Source organism: Alligator mississippiensis, chromosome 3, assembly GCF_030867095.1.
Source record: "Alligator mississippiensis isolate rAllMis1 chromosome 3, rAllMis1, whole genome shotgun sequence".
NCBI classification, from domain to species: domain Eukaryota; kingdom Metazoa; phylum Chordata; order Crocodylia; family Alligatoridae; genus Alligator; species Alligator mississippiensis.
Window position 1 is genome coordinate 215,555,100 of NC_081826.1, and position 18,852 is coordinate 215,573,951.

The 18,852-nt window shown below is 41.6% G+C and overlaps 1 protein-coding gene across 5 annotated transcripts in view; it reads left to right on the forward strand.

Moving 5' to 3' along the window:
- The window catches only part of FBN2 (fibrillin 2), a 307,967-nt gene that overhangs the window by 87,310 nt on the left and 201,805 nt on the right, over nucleotides 1-18,852 (forward strand). For all 5 annotated transcript variants that reach the window (XM_059724895.1, XM_019478066.2, XM_059724893.1 and 2 more), the window contains exon 7: nucleotides 15,847-15,972. In XM_059724895.1, coding sequence (XP_059580878.1) covers nucleotides 15,847-15,972 — 126 coding nt within the window. The remainder of the gene's footprint in view (nucleotides 1-15,846; nucleotides 15,973-18,852) is intronic.

The window sequence follows — 18,852 nt, forward strand, 5'->3', positions numbered from 1 at the left end:
GCCCTGGGTAAATACATTAAGCAGCACATCCTTCTCTATAGCACTGAAGAATAATATATTTAAATGCTGAACTAAAAATTCTCTAAGACATCTCTATAACTCAAGGGAAATTGTATTCATTTCATAATGTATATATTAGGATTTTTTTTATTTAGATCCCATCATCACAAAGCCTCAGAAAAGCCCCTTCCTGTGGTATGTGAGAGATTATAGACCTATGGGTGGAATAAAAAAAAATCAAGAAAAGTATTCTGTAGTACTGCAGATTTGACCACACAACTTAATTCCTTTTATCCTCTTTCTTTCTCCGTAAACTAGGCTGGGGTGGGAAACTCTTCACCCCTTTTATTGAAGCTGTGCTGCTGTGCAGCTGGGAGTATAAGATTCATGGAGCCAGAAAGTGACCAAGAAAAAGAATGCATGATCCTTTGGCCCAATGACATGGGCACTCACTGGGGACTCCAGCATTTCAGTTCTGGCTCTCAATACTATATATGCATTTTGTGGAATAATTGTTTAATGCAGAGTATAGAATTCATTGGTATTAAAATACATTAAAGCAGTTATGGCATTACCACTTTGGGAGTTAGCATGTGCAAGGTGGATGTTGCATGTCTTAGTCCAGTGCTGTCTTGCACCATAAAGGTATGCCCCTGGGCTGCTGTTGTTGCTACTCTTGTCTGTTCCTTGATGGCACATGGAAGTGAAGTTCGCCCCAGGTTTTGCAAGATCAGCTGTTTCGGGATTTGTGGGGGGGAGGTTGGAAGTATACTGTTCTGAATAGGAGCCAAAAAAGGCCTCCCTCTCTCTTTTTCTTCCTTCTCAGCATTAGGTTTGTTTTAGTATTGACCTGTAACCATGAATTTTGGTTTCATGAGTTTGTGGAAAACTCCCAACTTGACTCTCTGGGGCTGGCGTTCTGAAGCTGACTTGTCTACTTTCTGAAGCTGTCAGTTTCATTGATAATATGTGGATTACAGTTTGTAACAATAAAACTCCCTTTTCTCTCTTACCTGCTATATCTATACTCTAAAGTGAGTTATTCCCACCCCCATGGCCTTGCTGCCATGGGTCAGATAAGGCCTCTGTAACAGGATGTGCCCTAGGGCTGCTGTGACACCCACCTCCTTGATGGCTGCATTAGTCCTGACCAAGCTTTGCTCCAGTCTTCCCCTGGTGTTTCACTTGCCATGCCTTGATGTTATTATGTAATGAATAGGGGAGGCTGCCCTTAGAAGCTGGCAAGCTCTAGGTGGTCTTCCTTGTCCCCTTTTTGCTACAATATGGGCTCACCCTGGCTTACTTGGCTTGAAATTCAGACCCCAACACCACAAAATCTCTCTCCCTCTCTTTCTCCCTTTTTGCCCTGGGCTAATGCTGGGTCCCTCAGACCCCAACCCCTGACCATGCTTCAGCCTGCTTGGCCTCAGTCCCTTTTTCCTCTAGCTAAGGCTGCTCAGTCCAGGTCCACTGATTCGGGCCCTGGCTCTCCAGGCCTTAGCCTTGCAGTAGGGGGAGCCTGCCAGGCACTTGTGGCTTCCTCCAACCCTACAGCCACTCCCAGTCCTCCAGTTGTTCAGCAAACATAAACAAACATACAGCTGGACAACTGAAATATAAACAGACTGCTTCTGCAAAGTTTGTCTCTACTGTCCGTCAGTCTCCTACCACAAATTAATTCTCAGGGCTAGGCCTGCTCTCACCCTTGTGGATAGCTTGTGTATTCCTGGGTACTGCTTCCCGCAGACAGCTTCCCTAGGGGAGCTCCTCTTCCTGCAGCCTGTAGGGTCTGGCTGCCAGCTCTGGCTCAGGTCCTGGGTTTATATGCCAGGGAGCCCCACCCCCTTTTTATCATGTGCCTCCCCCAGCCCAGAACAGGAGTTTTACTGTCTTAATTAAGGGCTAGCCTGCACTCTTGTAGTTGTGGCCCCACACAGCCATCTTATCCTTCTGCATCCTATTAAAATGACAGGAGCCCCATGACTCACTGGTACAAATCCCCTCTGCCTGGACTGGCCACTTCATTCCCCATCCCCGTCCCAAATGTTTCTTGCAGTTTTGCTTTCTTTGTACCTTCTACCTGGTCTCCCATCTTCACTAGTTTTGCACATGCTCTGGCTGCACGGGTTAGGCTTTCCTCCCCCTTCCAATTTTGAGGTCAGTAGTCCCTACAACCTGGCTCTCCAGCAAGGGCATGTTCCTCTCTGTCTCCCCTCCATTGGGTCTGAGTCCCCTGTTACAGCCTCCCATGTGGCTGTCATCGTAGGAAAGGGGAAGAGGAGCATCTGAGTTTATTGTTATGTTAGAAGCATCAGGTGCAGCTTTCTGTCAGTTTTAACTGTTCTCACTCCCCTGTTTCTTTCCTGTGTTAACATAACAAATGCCGTATTGTCTTAGACCAATGATCCATATAGCCCAGTATCTAGTCTCTGATGGTGGCAGTGTAGTGGGCTATCACTCCTTTCACCAGGACATTTATTTTTCCTCGGGAAAACTTATCCCCCACAGAAAGCAACATAATAAAACAGACAAGTGTACAAACAACAGATGGATAAACCAAAACCTGTGGTCCTTCCTCAGACTCTGTGAGGGCAACCCTGGCTGTGTGCTTCCTCATCAGCACCACAGCGTTCCCGCTCTCCTTCTTGCTATGCTCCCTGGGGGTTTTAACATCCTCTGAGGCCAGCCAATCACCCCTGTCAGCTGATCTTGTGCTCCTAGGCAGGCAGGCTATTACTCTCTAATCTTCTGCAGCTGGGCTCCAGCCCCTGAGTCATGCACCTAGTTACACACAGCCCTCCCAAGAGTGGAACCCATGATTCACTCTTACATTTTTTTTAATCCCCCCACCCCGCTCTCATGAGAAGAAGTGTGCATTTGCATGTGCAGTCCCAGGGTGGTGGTGTATTGATAAATCAAAATTTCTGCTTCTGGAGAAGGAGCTTCTTGCTGAGGTACATGATGGGGTGTTCTCCATCTTCAAACTCCTGGGAGAGAATAGACCCCAAGCCTTGCTCTGAGGCATCTGTCTGTAATATAAACTCCTTTGTTAAATCCAGGCTGTGCAGACCCAACACACTGCATAGTAGCCATTTTACTGCCCCAAACACTGCCTCACACTTGGGTGACCACCGGATCCTTTGCAGTGCCCCTTTTCACAGCAGGTAAGTTAGTGGGGCTGTGATTGCAGAAAATTGTGGGATGAATTGCCAATGGTAGCTTGCCTTCACCTGTCTTTTGGTTGTTAGTGCTGGTGATTCCACCAAGGCCTTTTTGTCCACTGAGGGCCCAATTTTGCCATTGCCCAGTATATATCTTGGGTATCTAGTCTCTGTATATCTCAGGTGACATTTGGCAGGGTTGGCCATGAGACCAGCTGCATTGTATTGACTACAACACCTCTCTCACTTGGTGGAGGTGTTCTGCCCACATGCTGGCAAATATTACCATGTCATCCAGATAGGCAGCTGCATATGCCCAGCATGGGTAGACTACTCTGTCCATTAGATGTTGAAAGGTTGCAGGGGCCTCTGGAAACCAAAAGGTTCCACTCTGGAAGTGGTATTGTCCCCAGAGCATAGCAAAGGTTGTGATTTCTTGGGACAGTGGGTCCAGAGATATTTGCCAGTACCCTTTGGTTAAATCCAGGGTGGTAGTGTATTTTGTGCTGTCTACTCCTTCCACCATTTTGTCTATTCTGGGCAGAGGGTACATACCACACTTTGAAATTGCATTGACTTTGCGAAAATCAATATGAAACTGGACGGTGTGATAGGGCTTCGGCATCAAAACAATAAGGCTACTCCATTCAGCTGCCGATTCCACTGTTTCTCCTAAGTCTAGCATCTTTTTAATCTCTTGGTTTACTGCTTCCCTCAGCCATGCTGGAATTCTTGAGTATCCCTTCTGAATTGCACAGTCCATTTTAAGGATAATCTGGTGTGCAATTAATGCAGTTCAGCCCAGAATTCCCCTAAGCACCTTGTTAAATTTTTCCAGTAAGCTTTTTATTTTAGCCCATTGAGATGGGGTCAGAGCCCCTAGCATGAGGCTTGCCAACGGATCTGGGGGGAGAGGGGAGGGAAGGGATCCAGCATCCCCAGGTCATCTCTCAGCAAACGCATAGAAACCACATAGGTCTGGCCCCCTGCTGCTTGGGTTGACCGGGTGCAATGTACGCCCAAATCAGCGTTTACACATGTCCCTGACAGTACTATTTTACAGCACAGAAAATTAGTATGCTGTGGTCTAATAGTGTTGCACATGTAGACTGTGATGCTTTACGCAGCAGCGAATTAGTCTACTGTGTAGTTAAGCACAAGTGTAGATGCACCCATTATGTTAAAAAGTGCTTCCTTTTTTTTTTGTTCATCAGGTGCCCTCTAGATCTTGTATTCTGGAACATAGTGAATAACTGTTCTGTATTTACTTTATCTACACTGTTTTTCTAAATTTTCTGTTATAGACCCCCTCAGTCTTATCCTTTCCAAATTAAAGATTCTTAGCTCTTTCAGTCTCTCTTGGTATAGCAGCTACTCCATACCCCTGATCATCTTTGTTGTCTTCTCTGTACCTTTTCTATTTTTACTCCATCCTTTTTGAGCTGTGGAAACCAGAGAACTGCACTCAGTATTCAAAATATGAGTGCATCATGGGTTTATACAGTGGCATGATTTTTTTTTCTGTTTTGTTTTCAGTTTCCTTCTTAATGATGGCTAATATTACCTTGCTTTTTTTGCTCACCGCTGCACATTGAGCTGATGTTTTTAGACAACTATTTCTATTTTCTATACCTTATTGAAAATGAAAACAGTTTAGTAAAGCCATAGGAAAGTTAGTTACTGATGGGAATTTCAAAATCAGACCCATCTGGATGACCTGTACCAGCAGGAGCATTGAGAGTAAGACAGGGGAGGTGATAGAGCCACTCTATTCAGTGCTTGTTAGGCCTCATCTAGAGTAATGTGTTTTGGGCTCCATGTTTTAGGGATGTGGAGAAGTTAGAGAGAGTCCACAAACTGGTGGGAAAAATTTTAAAGAGATTGGAAAGCAAGCTGTATGAGGAAAACTTGAAAGAATGAGATATGTTTATCTTGGAGAAAAGATTATTGGGGGAATATACTAGCACTCTTCCAGTATTTGAAATTGCCGCAAAGTAGATTTTGATTATATCTCAAGAAAAACTTCCTTCCCATTAGAACAGCATGGCAGCTGAATTGACTGTCCAGGGAAGTTACGGAATTTTCTTCACTAAAGGTTTTCAAGAGGAGGCAATATATGCATTATACTGGGATGATTTAGAAGTAGTAGTTTTGCATTTGTGCAGGGGTTCAGATCAGATGATCCTTAAGGTCCTTTCTAACGCCATGATTCTATATTTCTGTGATGAAAGTATTGGGCTCAGTACTGTAAATTCTTGATGCCTTTGGGCCAAACTCATCTCTGGTATAATGCCTGTGACTTCAATAAAGTTATACCAGTGAGGGATGTGACTTTGACTTCCAGGCCCTCTGGAATTCTTTCCATTACATTTGAATTTTGGTTGCCAATTAACTGTATGAAAAAAAAATCAAATTAAGCAATTGAGCAGTTGACATCATTGCAAAATTTCATTGTGGAACATTAAAACAATGTGGCAGTTCCATTGTGGAACACTGAAATGATGTGCTAATCCACTTTGTCTTGTGAAAGAACAGTGACTGTTTAAAACAGTTATTATTTTTACTGCCATTTGTGGCATATCACAGTTGCTGTTTATGAAGTTTTGATTTTACTTCAGTCATCCTGAGACCATGTATGATTCAGTAAAAGAGTGTAAAGTGTCTCCCTTCCTTCTTTTCTCAGCCTCCATTAATTCAAGTCAGCAGGGCCTGATGAATTTTATCCCAGGGTACTGAAAGAACTGGCAGGGGACCTTATAGCTCTTGGCTATGTTATTTACTGAGTTGTGGGAGTCAGGCGAGATACCAGAAGACTGGAAAATGGCCAAGATAAAGTCCCTTTTATTTATTTAAAAAAAAATGGGGGTGCATGAACTGGCAGGAGCTGCTCCCCTTGTGCCCTCCAGATGAACCATGGCTCCGTCCCTCACCCTGCCCCACCCAGGCTGTGCAGTGCTTGCCCCTGTTCCAGCCCTGCTCCCTTCTTCACTGCAGGGCCTCAATCTGCTCCACCCATGCCCCTTCCCCACAACAGACTTACCAGCCTGATGCTGCTCTCCAAGCTGCCGGGCTGTACTCTTGGTTGTGTGCGTGCTGCGGGTACATGCATATATATGGCATTTATCAGTAACATTATTGGCCACATCAGCCAAAAAAAGCTGATTGCCAATAATGTCAATATTCCTTTTACTGGTGCCGATATAATATGGACCAGTGTATTGGTGCACCTCTACCTCCACGTACACATCCCTGGAGATTAGGAGAAGAGTTCCCTTTCTGTTGCTACAGATGTCAGAATTTCTTTACCTTCCTTAGAAGCACTGTGTGTTGGAAGCAGCCAAGACTGGAGATTTTGACTGTGGCATGCTGATGCTTTTGCTGGGACTGAAAAAACAGGAGGGTTCATGGTTAGAGGGCCTTGCTTCTCTGCTCAGGGTTCGACTGATCACTACATGTAGGATTAGGAAGGGACTTTACCTTGTGGCAGAGGTGCCAAATACATGGGGGCCTGAGGGCCCTGGCCCGCTTGGAAGAGGGCTGTCAACTGAAATGCATAAAACTTTCCACAGGTCCATGATCTCAGTTCCCCCACCCACCCCACCCACCGGCAAAAATGAAGGTTGGTTCCTCTACTCCATGGTCAGATTGGCTTGGGCTGTGGGGGTTTTTGCCTTTCTCTGTAGTGGGGGGCATGGTCCTCTTCCTTGGATCTCCCAAATTTATTTTAGCAAATTACTTCCTGTCCTTGAGTGACAGGACATTGACAGTACACTTATATCCCTGCTTTGCCTTTGGCAAGTTATAGTGTTCTTTGTGTTTTTGGGCAACGTGCCTGGTAGTTGTGAAAGCGGGTTGTTCATGCAGTTTTAATAGGTTAGAACAGATGTCGGCAACATTTTGTAGTGGGGGATACTACAGTGGAGCTCAGCTCAGAGTGTGGGCTGCTTTCACCATGGCTGCTGCTACAGCTGGAGTTATCACTCCCCCACCCACCTCCACCCACAGTGATGCTGCCATGGAAAAGCCCCTCCACCCTCTCGTGGCTGGAATGTCACAAAAGGCCCTTGGTTTTGTGGGCCACAGTTGGCTCCCAGGCTATAGGCTATAGACACACAAAAAGTTGTCTGCTGGTTTAGACAGGGATTCTCCAGCCTTGAGCAGGGGTTTGATTAGATCAATGTTTCTCAACCTGGGGGTCGTGACCCAAAAGTGGGTTGTAAGAATGTATGAAAGGGCCATGAACAAACTTTAAAAATGGATTCTCCTTTAAAGAAGAAAAATGTAGAAAACCATAACTTTTCCCTTGCAGGCTGGTAGAATTCCAGCTTGTAAGGGGCTGCTTGCCTTCTCCCTGCCCTTTGCCCCACACACTGCCTCCCTGTCCCACACACCCATCCCCTGCCCCACATGGGGGGCATTGGGGGCGGGGGGGGGCAGTGGGTTGGAAGTGAGGGGCACTGGTTTGGGACTGGCCAGTGATGTTTACACTTGGGTCCTGGGACAAAAAAGGTTGAGAACCACTGGATTAGATGACCTGGTGTGGTCCCTTCCAGCCCTGCTTTTCTATGATTCTCTGATTCTGGCTTTGCAAATGCACATGGGGAAGAGCAGTAGGAGAGGAAGTGCAAAAGTACTTTTTTGAAGATGTGTCATTAGCTGATAGGAGGGAGCAATTTGATTTCATGATGGATAGGGTTGGCATACATAGCTTATGTGAAGCGGCTTAACAGTGAAATTAGGTTATGTCTAATGCAGTAGAGGAGAGGGAACCTGTGGGGGGATGAAAAAAGGAGTAAGATGATCAGTGCAATGGGCTAGGAAAAAGGTTTTTGCATCAGTGTTCTGAACAGGGTCATGAGTGGGATAGGATTGTATTTGTCAAGGCCAGAGAAAAGGCAGTAATTGAGATAAGGACTGGACCGGAGTTTTAGTTTTGCAGGTGGATGGAACAAGTTGCAGCTTAGCAACCCATAGCAATGTTATACTGAAAAAAACATGAAGAAAATAGATATAGCATGGGTCTGAGGACCTACATAGGGGTCTGAGTTTAAGTTGGTGCCCAGGTTATATACCTGAAAGACAAGCACTTCTCACAGTAAATAAGAAATGAGACCATTGAAAACAGGAGACTTCCATTTCATGTCTTTTAGCTATGTTGAGTTTGAGGTGATTTATCCACAAGAAGATAATGGAGGGAAAGTCTGAGCTTTTAATTCGGACAGAAGGGGCATGTCCCCACGAGTGGAAACATATCTGTGCCATTGCTAGTTTTCCCTGGGAAATGCCTCTGTGCACGTGCTCTGGCTTATGGCAAGTTGCCCTGGGTGGGGTAAAGGAGGCTGAAGCCAGTACCTATTCTGGCTGTAGCAGCCTTATTTGGGATCTTGGGGGCCTCCTGGGGCTCCAGCAGTGGCAATCTAGGTGCACGGAGCCTGGCCGGCACGCAGACTATAGCTCTGGCTGGCCAGGCTCCGGTTTCAGGCAGCACACGCTGCAGCCACATGCACTACATTGCTTTTTTCTGGTGTAGGTTTTTTTGACTCCGGGATCTCCTAGTGCTAAAAAAAACCTGCTGTGCTGCAAATTAGCAGCACAGCGAATGCCTGCATGTGTGGCATGTGCAGTTTGTGGTATTGTAAACAGGTCTGCAGTGCTGCAAACCACACATGCATGTTCATCTGGATGCACCCAAGGAGACTTGTGGGGAGAAAATCTGCAGGTCACCAGCAAAAAGATAGTGGATGAGATTACTCAGAGATAAAGTGTAAAGGGAGAAGAGCAGGGACCAAGAGCTCCCACAGAAAACTGGCCAGACAAATACAAGACAAATACAAGAGTAGTGTTTCCTTAGATATACTGTCTTAGATACTGTTTCTTTAGGCCCTTGTCACACATGCAGTACAGAAAAGTACTAATTCATCTCTTAATTTCTTTAAGAATTGTACAAAAATGGACAAATTAAATTCTTCACTTAAGTAGGTAATCTATCCAGCAAAAAGAAGAAAACTTAATAGCAATCCCTGGAGTTTCACATAGAATGAAGCTTACAGGGGTTGTTAGACAGTCTTTACGTTGGACAGTCTCTAAAAACAAAGATTAACTAAATAGATTCTATGGTTAGTTAGTCTTTTTGGAAGAGCTGGAAGGCTACATGATGAAGAAAATGACATGGAAAATAAAAAATCCATATCGTAATGTTTTAAGCTTGAAGTTTCTTCAAAAACAGTTTTAAAACGGACTTTTTTCTCAGTGGAAGATAGAAACTGCATCACCTTTGTTTCCAAGAGATCAAAGAGTCCTAGAAAAATTCAAGGAAGAAACTCTCTTAATATATATTTTCTTGCCATTGCCCCGTAGCCATAGAGCAAATGCAGTGTCAGGAAACCTATTTGGAAGATTTCTCAACTCCTCCCTACATTCCTTAACAGTCCATTTCTCAGCTACTCCCTTCCCCACCAGACATTTTTTTCTTTGCACTAGGGAGAAGAAAGAAATGATGCCTACCTACCACCGTGCTCCAGGAGTGACTAATCCTATCTGGAGTGTTCTTCTAAACATCTTTCCTCCTGCCACCATTGTGGGGGAAGATGGTATGAAAATTGTTTTGTCTTCAGGGAGATGATTTGCAGAGAAGTTTCTGCTATAGTAAGAGCACATCTGATCAGAACAAGAAGATGCATGAAATTATAAATTAATGATGAAAAAACACAAATATTCATTTCCTGATAGGTCTGTTTTTAGACTTAATGGCCGCATCCAGATGAGTGTGGATGTGCAGTATGTGGTGCTGTTAATGCACACATTCCCTGTGCTGCTACCATGCCATGCCAAAAAAGCAAGGTGGCTCACGTGACAGCAGCATGTGCCACTCAAAATAGGAGCCTGGACAGCCGAAGCCACACTCCAGTTGCTGGCCAGGCTTCCTGCAGTGGCTGCAGCCTTGGGAGGCCCCCAGGACCTCAGGTAAGGCTGCTGGGCCAGCTCAGTTATTGCCCCCAGCCTCCCCTACCCCCTCTGCTACTTGTCCCCAGGGAAACAAACGTCCGCGCTCATCTGTATGTGCCCAATGTGTGCTAGTTAAACTGATAGTGATAAAGCAGATGATCTTTCCTAGTCCTCTACCCTGCTCTGGCTGACGTCAGTTGCATAACTTCTAAGAAGAGAGTCTGATTACTAATAATACCTGTTTTAATATTAAAAAGAAAAATATAGCTTAATATAAACTTTTTGCTATTTTGGTTGGTTTTTTGCATTTGAAGTATATCACTCAGCTATGACATGCTAAAAAGGTTACTTATATTCAATATATTCTAGGTTTTATAGCCTTCTAGTTCTCATTCATGCACCTGCTTAATTACAAGCCCCACCCCCCCCAAATATTTTTTAAAAAATTACAATTTAGGAGAATATTTCTGTTTGGCAAAAACTTTTTGTGAAAAACTGAAGCAAACTCCTCCTTCAGATTCTGGGTGTAAATTACCTGTTGCTATTAATTTTCCCCAGGCTTTTTGGTTGTTAGTTTTTGCTGAAAAAAAGGCCACTCATCTGAGGAGGCTGATGTTTGGCTAAGTTTTTAAAGGTGCATGTTTAAAGTTAACAGTGCAAATCCAGCAGGCGGTTGCTATTTACTGAGAAAAATGGTCTGCAAAAGCAAAGACATCAAATGCCAGACATCATCAAATTCATGAACACATGGAAACGTTCTGCCTAATCTCTAGCATATTGCACCTCTTGGTATACACAACTATGCCTAAAAATAATTTATTTAATTTTGTGTTTATGGCACCATGAATACTTTTTAAATTCATTTGGCTCAGAAGGGTGAGCAAATGGGGAATGAGTGAAGTTAAAATTGTTGCTTGCTCAAATCTGACTGACAAGGTAAAACAGAAGCAAGCAACTCAGCTTTAAAATATATATTTAGTTAACTTTGATTTCCATAGTCTTTCCAAATTCTAGAAGGCTAATCATGTGATGCTACAAACCCTTACTCACATGAGATATGATTTGAGATACAAAACATTGTCTCATTGACTTGAGCCTTTCCTGTAGAGAACAGGTCTTTAAGGTATATTTTTAACCAGTATTGAACTGAATTTATTCAGTAATTTGACATTACAGCATAATGTTAAACATTTCCCCTTAAGGTTAAGATGTAAGCCCTCACGAATTTGATGTTACATTTTCCTAGAAGTAGTGACACACACGAAATGGCCCTTGTGATTGAAGGTTTGTGAGTACATCATTTAGCAAGCCTGGTATTCATATTTTCTTTATTGGCCATGCTTGCTTCCTTTTTCCAGCAGTATATGAGGTGGGATAAGCATCACCAAAGTGGGCTGTCCTCCTTTAGAAAGACTCTGTTTAAAAAACAACAACAAACATTTGAATTTAGTCTGCAAGTAATTAATATGATTACTTTAACTCTAGATCTTTGTTCACTTCAAGGTTAGAGAAAGACTTTGCTTGCTTTTGAAACTTGTTCGTTTCCTGAGGCTACTACAAGTAATTTATAATTACTTAACGTCTTTGCCTTATGAGTTAGTGAAGCATACTTTTATGAGAGTAGAACAGAGACCTTCTCTGTGGAAGAAAAAGCCATCAGTGAACTTGGATATTGCCATTTTCAAATGAATCTGCTACAGGCAGCGTTGGTGAATTGTTTTTTTAATCACTGCTCTGCTGACACAGTTGGCTTAATTTAAATGAGCAATAATAACTGACATGCATGCAGTTATACTGCATATCTTGAATGCATTTAGAGGCCATGGGGTCAAAAGCCAAATACTATACTGGTTATATGCTGGAGGGGGCTACTGGGTGGTCTTGGTATGATTACCTGATGGAATTCATCATCTATTCTGCATACTGCTAAGTAATGCCTGCCAGGTAGGACCTCCCTGTACTCATTAAAACACTTTAGAAGGGGAAATTTTGCCTTCCAAATAGACTGGATTGCGCCAAAACAAATAAGAGAACAAAAAATCAGAGGAAGGATGTGCTGGAATCTCTTCTATAAGGGCTTCAACATACCCACTTTATAAATGATGCATTGGGACTCTGCTATGGCAAGTAAATGCAGGACAGTTTCAGGAGAAAAGTGCAGACATCTCTGGTAAATGTATTTAGAATAAATTAATTATCCAAGCAATATTGCCTCCTTCCTTGGCTTGATGAGAAACTGTTTCTCTTTAAATGGTAAAGCATGGGCATAACTAGATCAAGTCTGCTGCATGTGCTAATTGCAACATAGATACTTGGGGTCACAGAAACAAGGAAAGAAAAATTGGGGAAAGCCCTTATTAAAATACTGGCGACTTCATAGGAAATAGCAGGACTACTTCAGAAGGAAGAGGAGGTGAAAATAATCGGTAAAGAACATGGCCATAAGTATGTAGAAAAAAAAGAGCTACTTTGCTACTACATTCTTTTGTGTTCCTAACAATCTGTTCGTTTCCTGTTGTTTGATTGAAAAAAACTAAATGGGAGATGGACTCATTAAAAATGAGGAAATCAGGGAACCTCTATGTATTATAGACAAATTCAACCAACTGGAAAAAAATACCTATGAAAAATATTTTCCAATAACCCTAAATGGTACTTTTACCAGTAATTAGTAAAGGATACAAGTTGGATACAAGTATAACTTTTAGGTGGACAGTGTACCCTTTTAATTTCACTGAGTACTTTAAATTCTATATTTTAATGGTAACTGAAGAGGAGAAGGAAAATAATCTAAAATTCAACTCAGCATACAGAACTCTCTAGAGTTTAAAGAAGATTGCCCTTGATTATTTTTTTTAACATTGTGCACAAACAGAGCATTTGGGCTGCATCTCCCTTTTGTCACATTTGGAGTGACAAAAAGAATGACTTTGCACAACTGCCTCAAAATCCTGAGGACAAGCCATAGAGGTGGTCAGGGTCATAAAAAAGAATTTAAAAGAGCAGACTTACCCATGAATATTAAAAAAAATTAACCTGTGTATTTGACATTACTTGGTGGTTGTAAACACAGAGACTGAAGTACTTTTTACCACAGAAGAAGACACATTGCTGTTGCAGTGTACAAGTCACTTTGCTTCTTTAAGGTGTTTTTTTTTGCTTTTGTAAAGACTTAGGGGGGTGTCATTTTTCACTTTTCCTATAATCACAAAAGATGCCATTCTCTCTTCTGGTAATTATTCCCAACATAGGCTAGAAAAAATGGGCCTTGGACTCAAGATTCCCTTTTGTTGTTGCATCAGTCCCAACATTAATCGAACCTGCATTCTCCAAATGAATACATGTGGATCCTCTTCTATGGAGTTGTTTCTGAAGGTTTTGGAGACAAAGTTTTCATGCAATGGAATTGCCTCCACTCAGCTAATATCAACAAGTTCTTTTTTTTTTTTTTAATGCTCCACAAAGACAGAGCAAAGCATTTGGTAGCACTTCAAATTTGTTCAAATAAGCATACAACTCTTAAAATTTCTGGTAGTTGTAAATTAACTGAACTTTTTAAAAGAGAGTTGCCCAAGTTAATGAAAGGCTCAGTAACTGAAAGTATGTATCATGCATTAGTTTAAAGCCTGCTTTTCCCCTCCCCACTTTATACAAAGAGTTCCTCTGTATGGTTGGCTCTGCATTGGTTTTTTAAGAGAGATCGCTAAGATCCTTTGTATTATTTTAACTACTCATTTGATGTAGCAGTTACAAATTCTGTCACAGGGGCTGTCTTATAGTAAACTACAGGAATAGAGGATGTTTTCTTCTACAGGGAAAATACATGTGTGAAACTATTGTGGTTTAAAAGTAAAACACTAATGAATGTATTTGAAAAGTTATTGACTTGTTCTATACTGAGTATATACTGTAGAGTATTTTTTCTTTTCTATTTATAAGAAGCAAAAGGTTATATAGAGTTCATAGATTTCATAGATGTTAGAGCTGGAAGGGACCTTGAAGATCATCAAGTCCAGCCCCCTGACCCAGGGGTAGGAAGTCAGTTAGGGTCAAAGGATCCCAGCAAGATAAGCATCCAAGTGTTTCTTGAATGAGTCCAGAGTAGGTGCCTGCACCACTTCTGTAGGGAGTCTGTTCCAGGTCTTGGGGGCTTGGACAGTAAAGAAATTTTTTCTCATATCCAGCCTAAAACGGTCTTGGACGAGTTTATGACCGTTGGTCCTTGTTCTCTCAGGTCCTGATGTACACCCCTTATGTACTTATAAGCAACCACCAGGTCCCTCCTTAAGCCTGCACTTTTCCAGGCTGAAGAGTCCCATGGCTCTCAGCCTCTCTTCATAAGGCCTATTCTCTTATCCAGAAGGATCTCCTTGATAATTTTCTCTGGAATCTTACTGGGGATTGAGGTCTAGCTGATTGGCCTGTAATTTCCGGGATCTACTTGTTGCCCTTTCTTGAAGATGGGTACCACATTGGCCTTCTTCCAGTCTTCAGGTACTTCACCTGACCACCACGAGTTTTCAAATATTTTTGCAAATGGTTGGGCTCTGACACCTGCCAGCTCCTTGAGTACTCTAGGGTGTAATCTGTTTGGACCAGCTGACTTCAAGGTGTCCAGCCTCTCAAGGTGATCCTTACTAGATCAACACTGATGCTGGGTATAAATATGCCCTCACCCTGAGTTGGACTCATTTTTCAGTGAACAAGCTTTTAATAACCTAAAGATATAGGCATGATATTGGTTTTCCTGCTTCACTGTTAAGATGTATATTTTTTCTTCCCCATGTTGTAATAAGAGTAAAAACAGAGTTTGATTTTGAAATAATACATAATAAGTTATACCAAAAATCTGCTCATGGCAAGTTGCAAGACAAGAGTGAAAATTGTGTATTGTTTCTCAAAGGATGAATATAACAACTAGAGGGTCATACTAGAAAGGCTGAAATTTTTCCTGTTTACTGCCTCAGTACAGTTGTCCCATAATGTGATGATGTTATTAATAAGAAGTCATTGCCCATGAAATCCTTGGTGTTCACCATGCAAACCTTACCTCAAGCACATTTTAGCTACTTTAAGCCATATGGGATTACTTGTTGCTTTTGAATGTAGTATGAATGCCAGTCTGAAATAACTATTTATTCAGACTATCTCTGAAAATCTCCAAATAAAACTAGTCTTGTTCTCAGTGCACTAACCTACAAGTTAGAAGTTTTGGTCTTCTCTTATTGAAACCAAACTATATTAGTGTAATTCCATTGTGTACTTATAGAGGTGTGAGAATGGAATCATGTCTAACGAAGATGAATATCCTGGTGATAGGGGTCATATGTGATAAAAATCTTTATATTAAGGTGAAATGTCCAGGTATGATGATTTGCATTTTGAGGGCATGTTTTATATCAGTTTTATACAAATACAACACTGCTGATTTAAATCATTATCTACACCACTGTAAGTGAGAGGTCCTAAATACTGATGCCTTAAACTAATGTATCACGATTTATAATTCACTTGAAAGAGTAATACAGCCTGTGTGAAGGTCAGGGTCAAACTGCTGTTGGCATTGCAAGAAAGACTTGTCCACAAATTCATTATGTGACACAGAACTATGGTAATATAAATAACACAAGTTATTTTTCAAGATAATCTCAGACATGGAGATAACTATATATTGGTAACTCTAGCAAAGCATAAGATTTGATGTGATTTCAATAAATCTATTGTTTTTTTCTCTTTGTAGATGTTGATGAGTGTCAAGCTATACCAGGAGTCTGCCAGGGAGGAAACTGCATTAATACAGTTGGGTCATATGAATGCAAATGTCCTGCTGGCCACAAGCAGAATGAGGCAACTCAGAAATGTGATGGTAAGCATGTCAGAGAACACTCTTAAATGTCTTCATTGACTAGTAAAGAATCATTTTGTGTTTGTGTTTTGGAGAGTTATAATTGAATGTCTGTGATAATGAAAAAAAATGGTTGTTATGTTCATACCTTACTTTTCATTTGATAGTTTGCCTTCTGGCTTATCAGGTTGCATAAAACAGAGAATTACCTTGTTAAAAAAATTACAGAAAAAAAATGAATGTACAGAGCAGAATGTTATAGTGACTGGGCCTTCAGTGGTTTGTTTAAAAATAATCTTTTTAGGGATCACCAGATGATCATAATATGAAAAACAAACATAGCTGATTTGATGAAGGGGTTAAGAAATTACTATTGTGCACAGTTTGTTAAATAAAGATTTGCTACATAAAGCTCTGGAGGAGACTGCAGATCCTCTTTGTGTAACAGGTTAGTTTACACTTGATCCAGATGAGACTCAAACACTGTCAGCATTCTATTAATAGACTTTGCTTACATGATAAATATGTAGATTAACTAAAGACAGAAACTGCATATACTTTCAAAGTAATTTAATGAAAAACTGTTAAATGCATATTGCTTTGGTGTAGACGTGTGCCATTTTCACAGTTCTAGTAATTTATGAACTATTTGTCTGAAAAGTGTCAGTGTAGCTTGAGTTAGATGTTTGCATCAGTGAAATTCATTTACATTTGAAGTGATTGCTTTATTTTTCCTTCTGATGTGCATTATTATGTATTTTAAAGATTTATTTGTGTAAATTAGTAAATTGCCATGTGTTTAAAAGAAACAAGAAAACAGGAGCTTTTATTTATTCAGCCAACATTTTCTTCAGACGCAAAGATAATATTCCTTTCAAGTAATATGCAGTTTTAATAGGAGACAAAGCTGTTAGTTTAGTCCTTAGTTTTTATCCTGAAGGCAATTTAAGGAAGCTGCCAGGCTGATTGATACTGCGTTTGGTTCAGTTAGGAAGAGATGGTTAATCAGCTGTGTCCACTTTTTCTCCTGGTCTGTTTACAGTGATATATAGGTGCAAAACTAATGCCACACTGTCAATTTGGAAATGATGTTTCCAAAATGTTTTAATTTTTTTTTTACTTAATTATTATTTATTATTACAAGAGGCAAAGAATTTTTTGTAATATCTTTTATTGAGCCAACTCTGTAGTTGGGAGAGATGTTGAAGAGGCTTTTGGGCATAAAGTGCACTTCATCAGCTGACCTGATAAAGGGCAGTTTATTCCTGGAAACTTATCTGTCATCTTTCCTGACTATACAATTGGTCCAAGAAAAGATATCACAAAATACTCCTGACCCTTTGTACATTTCGTGGACTGTCACGGTTAAAACAACACTCTGGTCTTATTGTTACAAGTAATAACTAAATCATTTTTTCCCTTTGCTTCTTTCTCCACAGTTTTTGCTGTGCACTGGACTGTGTTTTGTATATAATCACTTTCCTCAATTGTATTCATGGCCAGTTTCACCTCCTCTTTTGTGCTCTAGTATGTATTGTTTTGAGGGAATCTCACAATTTTTATAGGCCCCACAATAACATGTTTACTGCAATTATAAAGAACTGCTGCCATGTTTGAACTTGGGGCTAGTAATGTCTTTTCTTCTCCAAGCCCTAACACATGGGTGAGAAGCAGTAGGCACTCTGTCTGTGTATCTGAGGTTTGAAGATGATCTGGGAATACCAAAGAGCTTGGCAAATGTGTAAAGAAGCAACTCCATGGACCATATGCTGATACAAGTGGCAAGGAATCCTCGGAGTTTTTCAGGGACTCCAGAAGATGCAACTTCACTCCTTGAACGCACACAGCACTTCGCTCCCATAGGGCCATATATCAACATGACCTTCCATCCCTTTTGAGATCCAGGGAGAAGCCATAACATACCAAAGGGGAAGAAGAGCCCTCCACAGCATGCAGGAAAGACCAGAAGCAACTGGAAGGAGAAACAGTAAACAAGTGACATCTTAAATTGTAGGCAAAAGAAGTGTGTGCCCAGAAAAAAGTCAGGACCATGCAGAAACTAGGAGGAGGAAAAAACAGTGGTAGGTGCAGAGTGGATAGTGTGATTGGGAAGAGCCTTCATGGCCTGAAAGACGAGTTGGAGTCAGGAAGTAATGAAGATGTCCTCCCTGCTTCTTTCTCTAGGAAGTAGGAATAAAACTAGAGTTTCACATCCACACCTGGATTACTGAGTCCAGTTTTGGGCCCCCCACTACAAAAAGGCTATAGGCAAATTGGAGAGAGTCCAGCAGAGGGCAACAAAAATGGTGAGGGGCTGGGAGACATGGTTTATGGGGAGAGACTGAGGGAACTGAGCTTATTTAGTCTGCAGAAGAGAAGACTGAGGGGAATTTAATAGCAACCTTTAAGTACTTGAGGAGTGGTTCCAAAGATGATGAAGCTAGAATGTTCTCAGTGGTGGCAGATAACAGAACAAGAAGCAAGGGTCTCAAGTTGCAGCAAGGGAAGTTTAAGTTGGATATTAGGAAAAACTTTCTTGCTATGGGGGTGGTAAAGGACTGGAACAGGTTACCCAGAGAGGTTGTGGAATCCCCATCCTTATTAATTTTTAAGACCCAGGTAGACAAAGCCTTGGCTGGGATGATCTAATTGTGGATGGTCCTGCTTTAAGCAGGGAGTTGGACTCCTGATGTCCCTCCCAACCCTAATTTTCTATGCTTCTGTGATAGAGGAGATTCCCCAAGTTCCTCCACAGGCATTGGGGAAAGAAAGAAAACTGTGACCTGAATAGGTGATTTATTTCCATGCTTTACAGAAAATGGAGATAGAGGTTTTTGCAGACACTTTGGAAAATGCCTAACCCTGGCAAGATTCCTTCTGCAGAGTCAGCGAAGTTTCCTA